Below are 9,359 nucleotides of genomic sequence, written 5' to 3'. Positions count from 1 at the left end.
ATATATATATATATTATTATATATATATACATGCATATAGAAAGACAGTTAGATAATAGATGGAGGGACAGAAAGATAGATAGACAGCTCTTAAACTAATTTCTCAGTAAATTATCCACCCGATCTCTTTAAGTCTTCCATCTACCTGTTGTCACTAAATTCCCATTCTCTTCCTTCATCAAACAACCACTTTCTCTCTTTATTCATCTATCTATCTGTCTCTACATTACTTCTCTCTCTCTCTCTCTCTCTATCAATCTATCTATTTATCTCTCTCTCTCTACCTACCTAACAACATAACTTCTGTACAAGATTTATCACATCATCCACCTATACCTACCTATTAACCTATCTAGCTATCTGTCTGTCTATTTGTCTATCCCATACCTAAACGAACCAGATAGTTGGCTAGCCATTTATCCATCAACTGACTATTCATTTATCATCGTTTTTTTTTATATATATCTCCTCGTTTTTTTAAATCTTTCTCTCCCTCACTTTCTCCCCCATTCTGTCTGTCTCTAAGTTTATCTATCTCCACATACAAGTACATACACACACAAGAACACACATACACACATACATACATATATGTGCATGTGTATGTGTGTGTATGTGTGCATGTGTGTGTAAATATGTATGTATATATATGCCTATAATTTTCATCCCTTGAATTTTTTTTCTTTCTCTCAGTCAATCCATCTAACTTTTCTTTATCCGTAAAAATATACGCAAAACTCTTATTTTTCTATATCACCCCCCCAGCTGTTTCTATATACATCCATCTATCCATCTCTCTCTCTCTTTCTCTCTCTCAATCTATCTATCTACCTATCTGCCTATCTATTTCTTTATATATATATATATACATACATACATATATATATATATATTTATATACACTCCCACACATACCCACACACACACACACACCACACACACCTATCTGTCCATGTAATCCTTCTCCTCAACCTCTCCCCGTTCTCTTTTCCTCCTGTCCCTTACTTACACTCGCTCCCTCTTCTGATCCATTCACTCATCTCTCCGTCTCCCCGTTCATCCATTCATCCTTCCCCTGCTCTCCCCTTTCACACTTTGCTTCCTATATCCATTCAGACTCTCAGCCTCTGCTTGCTCCTTTATTCTTCCTCTCCTCTTTCTTCTTCTTTGTCACCACCACCACCACCACCACCACCACCACCACCGCCACCGCCACCACTACCATCATCGTCATCATCATATTTGTCATCAACAGTTTCTTTATTTACTTCTTCTTTGTAACCCCCTTTCTCTCTTTCTCTCTCTCTCTCTTCTTCTTTTGCTTGCTCGCTTCGTCTCCCTACCATAAACACACACATAAACATACATAAACATATACATACAGGCACGTAAACACATATGTAATAAATGCATACACATACACACGGAAACCTGGATTTTACCTTTTTTTCCATTGGAAAGTTTTTTATCATCCTCAAACAAAAACAACAACAACAACAACAGCAACAATAATATTAATAATAATAATAATAATAATAATAATAATACTGGCTGCCGTTTCGGTGTTGATGGCAGTGTTCACGGAATACAACAACGGTGGAACCGTCTTCTGTACTTGTGGCATTTATAGGAATTACATTGACTGCTGCTCGCGGACGAAGTGACGCTTGGTGTTCACGACCCGGCCAAGATGACCACAAGTGTCCAACAACAACAGCAGCAGCAGCAACAGCAGCAACAACAACAACAGCAACAATCGCAAAAGGAGGGTAAACAGGGGTCCAGTCGGATACCTGTGGCACGAGTAAATAGCAGTGGCAGCTGGGACACTATACTACCTGAGGACCTCGACGACGCTTTACACCCACCCCTCGCTGACGACTCGGGGGCCACCACGGATAGAGCTCAGGTAAGAACTGTAGAACTTGACCCTGCAACCTCCCCCCCCCATGACACTATCCTCTGACCTCTTAATTCATCCATCCACCCGTGCATCCATTCTCCGATTTTCAGATTTTTTTCCCCCACCCTCAACACGGAACTTGCTGTCCCATTTTACTTTCCAGATTCGAAGTTTATATATGTTTGGCGTGATATAAATCCGGTTGATTTGGTTTGTGTGTATACCTGTGTACATGTGCATATGTGTGTGGTGTGGGCGGGTGGTAGGAAAGGAGTGAGAGGGGAAAGTGCAGGGGGAAGAGAGGTCAAAGGTCAACTCTAGTAATAAACGTTTGATTCTGCCGTGGCAGGGAGGTAATATAGATCTGTACGCTCCTGGCTGATGTATTCCAACTCACTTATCCCATAACTCTTCACTGCTGCTGGACAGAAACTTTTCTTTACACACACAGACACACACACACACACAGACACACACAAACACACACGTACACATGCACACGCATGTATGTATGTGTGCAGCTGTATGCGGAAATGTGTTTATATCTGTATGTTTCTATGCGTATCTTACATCATGTGCTCTCAATATGTAACTTTAACGTCACTTAAAAGTTAACATACAATATTTCTGTATTTCTATATTTTTATCCTGTATCTTATACATGATATACCATATATATATTATATATAATATACATATAGGAAATATATACATATATATATATATATATATATATATATGCATACATATATATATATATTATGTATCTATATTATAAATATATTATATATAGTATATATACTATACATACATTTAATAGTTTTGTTTATATACTATATATCTATAATATGTATGCATAATATACATACACTCACACACATATGCATACATACATACACACACATATACATACATACATACATACACACACATACACATACATACATACATACATACATACATACATACATACATACATATATATATGTGTGCATGTCTGTGTGTACATACATGCAATCATACATACACAGATTAATATATACACACATACAAACACATGTATAATTCTATTGTTATTATATTTTATTGTTATGCACTTATACACCATTTCAGTACTATATATATATATATATATACATTTACAAAATATATATTATTATTAATGTAATTTTCTTTTTTATCCTTGTAACACTGTTAGTGGCTTTGAATGTTTTCTGTATGTATTGCCATCATCTTACATGGATATTATTACTCAATAATAATGATAATGATAATAATAACAATATGATAATGATAATAATAATGCTAATAGCAATAATAGTAGTAGTTTTGCATTTTTATACAGCAAGGCCAGAAATTTTAAGGGAACTTCAACCCCAGTGTACAACTGGTGGGTATTTTATTGACCCTGGAGCCACAAAAAGCAACAATAATTATAATCTTTTCTATTAAAGGCACAAAGCCTGATGATGATAATAATAGTAATGATGATGATGGTTTCAAAATTTGGCACAGGCCCACAATTTTGCAGGGAAAGGGAAAGCTAATTTCATCTACCCCAGAGCTCAACTGGTATTTATTTCATTAACCCCTGAAAGGCTCAAGGACAAAGTAAACCTTTGTGGGATTTGAACTCAGTGTGCGAAGGTGGACTAAATAGTGCTAAGCATTTCAGCAAGCATGCTAACAATTCTGCCACCTAACCAGCTACAATAACAATAATAATGATGATGATAATAATAATAATAATGGTTTCAAATTTTGCCACAAGGACAGTCATTTTAGGGGAGGAGGACTAGTCCATTACATCAACCCCCAGTGTTACACTGGTACTTAATTTATTGACCCCAAAAGGGCGAAAGGCAAAGTTGACCTCAACTGAATTAATAATAATAATAATAATAATAATAATAATAATAATAATAATGGTGATGATGATGATGATAACCCTTTCAGCTATAAGCACAAGGCCTGAAATTGTGGGGCAGGGAACTAGTTGATTATATCGACCCCAGTGTTTCACTGGTACTTTATTTAACGGCCTTGAAAGGATGAAAGGCGAAGTTGACCTCAGCAGAATTTAATAATAACAATAATAATAATAATAATAATAATAATAATAATAATAATAATAATAGATGAATTTCTAATGTTACACGTGAACTATCTGGTGTACTTAATTTCTATGATGTCATCAGCATCATTTCCTTGTACCTAAGAAGACAATTTCCATGTAAATTTGTGGTGTTCATGCTTTCCTCTGGAGCATTAAAGAAATGGATGGAACCATTGTGAATAAGACCAGATAATAATATCATTGTTTCACTGGTCCCAGAATAAAGGAAGGCTAAAGTCAGCCTAGAGTGGAATTTGAACCACAGAATGTAAAGGAATTTCAAAAAATGCTTTCAAGATATCACCAACAATAACAACAACAACAACAAAAATAACAATTACTACAACAACAACAGCAACAATAATAATTATAATAATAATAATAATAATAATAATAATAATAATAATAATTTCTGATGTAGGCACAAGGCCAGCAATTTTGAGGAGTGACTATTAGTTGATAACATTGCCCCCCAATATTTGACTGGTATTCTAGTTTATCAACATTGAAGGGGTGAAAATTAAAGCGAACCACTGCAGGATTTGAACTCCAGATATTAAGAAGGCATGAGGCCAAAAGTTCTGAGGAGAGGCTGTCTGTCGATTACATCGACCCCAGAGTTTCACTGGTACTGGGGTACTTTATTTTATCGATACCAGAAGGAGAAAACAGCAAAGCTGACTTTGGCTGGATTCGAACTCAGAATCTAAAGAAAGAGCTGGACCAAATTCTGTAAGGCAATTTGGTATATTTTTTTCTCCCCAGTGTTCTAACAAATCTGCCAGCTCAGAACCTTAGATATAACAACAACAACAACAGCAATAATATTGATGATAATGATAATGATGATGGAGGTGGTGATGCTGCTGGTGGTGGTGATGGTGATGGTGATGATGATGGTGGTGGTGGTGGTGGTGATTTATATTTGCCTCGAGGGAGCATTACAAATATGGTAGAAAGGTGTTACACTGAATCAATCATGTAAAAAAAAAGTAAAGAAAAAGTGAAAGCAAGAAACAAACACAGAATTAATAATGATAATGATGATGATGATGATGATGATGATGATTCTTTCTAATTTTTGGCACAAGGCCAGCAATTTTGAGGGGAAGTGCAAGTTGGTCACATCAGCCACCCAGTGCTCAACGGGTACTTATTTTACCCACCCCAAAAGGATGAAAGGCATCTGATGATGATGATGATGATTTTTTTATTAGCCACAGGGGCACAGTTGAAGGGGGACATAAAGGCAATGAATGAAAGGTCTTTAAACACCATGTGTATGCGTGAGTGTGTGCATGTGTACACATGTGTGTGTTTGTGGGCATCAGAGTGCATGTGTGTGTGCATGTGCATGTGTGTGTGCATGTGTGTGCATGTGTATGTGTGTGTATGTATGGGCATGAGAGAGTGTGTATGTGTGTGTGTGCAGATATGTGTGTGTGCATGTGGGTGTGTGAGTGTGTGTATTTAATTCACTTCATGTGCTTGCATGGTAGTTGTTTCACCAACCCTTGGATGAGTAGCAAGACAAGGTTGTTCTTGGTGGGATTTGAACTCAAAACATGTACTGGTATTGGTGGTAGGGTCAATAAATAAACACTGATTTCATGTATATATATATATATGTATATACATATAGACAGGCACACACACACACATGCACATACATATGAAATATTCATAACAATATATAAATACATTTAACAGTGTCCAATCTTTTGAATTATTACATTATACCAATGATGATGATGATGATGATAATAATATATTAATAATGGGGGTGCTAATTTCGAAATTGATGAAAAGACTACTACTGTATAACATGATTCCATCACAAATTTGTTTCTGTGTTTGTGTGTGTTTGTGTGTGTGTGCGTGTGTGTGGTTGTGTGTACAGACAGAATGACAGACGAAAAAAGAGAGAAAAAGACAGACACTGAGAGAGAGACATGGCTCACACATATGGTAGACAGTTTCTCATATATACATGTGTACATGTACATACACACACCCACACACACACACATATTTATATATATAAACACACACACACACACATATATATAATGGAGAAATTGAACAAAATGCATAAATAAATGATGATTAAATCACCGGCACAGTTTTGATTAGTTAGGTAGATAGATAGATACATTCATAGACACACACATGCACATAGCATATATATATATATATATATATATATATATGTGTGTGTGTGTGTGTATGCATGCAGTCATACATGCTTGTATGTGCATATATATGTGTGCATGTAATATTATACACGCGCATACATTCATAATGTGTGTATGAAAACATGCACACACACACACACACATATATATATAAGCACAAACACACAGAAGTGCGTGTAGGTATTTCTTATTGCATAAACACACTCTCTTTAAATGCAGAATACAATGCCACCACGCATGCAACAGATGCTAAAGTTAAGCTCACATGTGCACTACCTGTTGCACCGAGTAAATTTCTTCTCAGCGCAGCCACATGCACATATGTTTGCCCATACCTACTGACACACATGCACACATACACTCACACATATGCACACACAGACACACACACATGCACACACGTGTCTGCTGTATATTTCTATGAACCTGCGTTTACGAATATTAACAGCCAGCCTGCCTGCCTGCTTTTCACTTCAGCATCTCGCAATCTCTAACTCCATTCTGCATCCGCTCGTTTCTATCTCCCTCGCCTCACTTCTCTCTCCATCTTTCTCTCTCTTTTGCTCTGTCTCCCTCTTCTTCAATCTAGCGGTATGTGCCAAGAATTCGATAGACACGTGGTTAACAGACACACTTCACACCTCTTGCTTTTTTGCTTCGTATTATGGTTTGTTTTATGAAAAATAAATAAAAAGGCTGTTCATTCTTTTAAAATTTGTCTTGCCTGTGTTTTAAGAGTCCAATTTTCTGCTTGTGAAAGAAGGGGTTGATGCAGGAGTATTAATAGAATGTATTGCTAGGAATATGACAATCTAAAGGACCAGTTATCAGCAGCATGGCTTCGTTAGTATCAATAATACAACAATAGAATATAATCATAATAAAAACGATGATTTCAAAAAATAATAATGATGACAATATCGGTGCTGCCGCTGCTACTGTTGCTGCTGCTGATGATGATTTCAAATTTTGCCACAAGGGCAGCAATTTCAGAGGTGGGGATTTGGCAATTACATCGACCCCCCCCCCCCCCACCGTATTCATCTGGTACTTATTTTATCGACCTTCCCACAAAAGGATGAAAAGCAAAGTTGACATCACGGGAATTTGAACTCAGACTGCAAAGACAGGCAAAATGTTGCTGAGCATTTTGACCAGCATACTAGCAATACGGCCAGAAATAATAATAATGATAATGATAATAATAATAATAATAATAATAATAATAATAATAATAATAATAATGATACTAATAATAATAATGATAATAATGGTTTCTAATCTAGGTTGAAGGCCAGCAGTTTTGACGGGATGGGGTTAGCTGAAACTATCCCCTCAGTATTTGACTAGTATATTTTAATAACTCCTACAAATAGAAAACCAAGGATGGCCTTGGTGGAATTTGAACTCAAAACACAAAGAACCATATTAATTAATAATAACAATAATAATAATAATGATAATAGTAATAATAATGATAATAATAATAATAATAATAATAATAATGATACTAATAATAATAATGATAATAATGGTTTCTAATCTAGGTTGAAGGCCAGCAGTTTTGACGGGATGGGGTTAGCTGAAACTATCCCCTCAGTATTTGACTAGTATATTTTAATAACTCCTACAAATAGAAAACCAAGGATGGCCTTGGTGGAATTTGAACTCAAAACACAAAGAACCATATAATTAATAATAACAATAATAATAATAATGATAATAGTAATAAGAAATAATAATAAAAAATAATATAATAATAATGATACTAATAATAATAATGATAATAATGGTTTCTAATCTAGGTTGAAGCCAGCAGTTTTGACGGGATGGTGTTAGCTGAAACTATCCCCTCAGTATTTGACTAGTATATTTTAATAACTCCTACAATAGAAAACCAAGGATGGCCTTGGTGGAATTTGAACTCAAAAACAAAGAACCATATAAATAATAATAACAATAATAATAATAATGATAATAGTAATAATAATAATAATAATAATAATAATAATAATAATATAATGATACTAATAATAATAATGATAATAATGGTTTCTAATCTAGGTTGAGGCCAGCAGTTTTGACGGGATGGGGTTAGCTGAAACTATTCCCTCAGTATTTGACTAGTATTTTAATAACTCCTACAAATAGAAAACCAAGGATGGCCTTGGTGGAATGAACTCAAAACACAAAGAACCATATTAATTAATAATAACAATATAATAATAATGATAATAGTAATAATAATGATAATAATATAAAATAATAATAATAATAATAATAATAATGATAATAATGATAATAATAATAATAATAAAATAATAATAATAATAAAATAATAATAATGATAATAATAATAATAATAATAATGATAATAATAATAATAATAATATAATAATAATGATAATAATAATAATAATAATAATAATAATAATAATATAATAATAATAATAATAATAATAATAATAATGATAATAATAATAATAATAATATAATAATAATAATAATGATAATAATAATAATAATAATAATAATAATAATATGATAATAATAATAATAATAATGATAATATAATAATAATAATAATAATAATGATAATAATAATAATAATAATAATAATAATAATAATGATAATAATAATAATAATAATGATAATATATAATAATAATAATAATAATATATGATAATAATAATAATAATAATAATAATAATAATAATGATAATAATAATAATAATAATGATAATAATAATAATAAATAATAATAATAATAATAATAATAATGATAATAATAACAATAATAATAATAATAATAATAATAATAATAATAATGATAATAATAATAATAATAAATAATAATAATAATAATAATAATAATAATCAGATTGGAATCTGGTGCAGCACCCTGGCTTACCAGTTTTCCAGTCAAACCATCCAACCCATGCCAGCATGGAAAGCGGACGTTAAATGAATAATAATAGTAATGATAATTACAAGAGCTCAAATCTCCACCAAGGCAACACAAACGTCCTTACAACGATTAGCCAGAGGTGTCTTTTAAAATGAGAATATCTGAAATAAACTCGACTGCTCTCACAAATGAGAATACTGGAAATGAACCTGACTGCTCTGAAAAACTAACTGGAA

At 33.1% G+C, this 9,359-nt stretch overlaps 1 protein-coding gene across 2 annotated transcripts in view; it reads left to right on the top strand.

The window, feature by feature from the left end:
- The first annotated feature begins 1,483 nt into the window (after nt 1–1,483).
- The window catches only part of LOC118767376 (transmembrane protein FAM155A-like), a 303,047-nt gene continuing 295,171 nt past the window's right edge, over nt 1,484–9,359 (top strand). For both annotated transcript variants that reach the window (XM_036511827.1, XM_036511826.1), the window contains exon 1: nt 1,484–1,909. In XM_036511827.1, the coding sequence (XP_036367720.1) occupies nt 1,691–1,909 (219 nt within the window). In that variant the 5' untranslated portion in view covers nt 1,484–1,690. The remainder of the gene's footprint in view (nt 1,910–9,359) is intronic.

Source organism: Octopus sinensis, linkage group LG21 (assembly GCF_006345805.1).
Source record: "Octopus sinensis linkage group LG21, ASM634580v1, whole genome shotgun sequence".
NCBI lineage: Eukaryota > Metazoa > Mollusca > Cephalopoda > Octopoda > Octopodidae > Octopus > Octopus sinensis.
The sequence above is the reverse complement of the archived record's forward strand: the minus strand, read 5'-3'. Positions and strand labels throughout refer to the sequence as shown.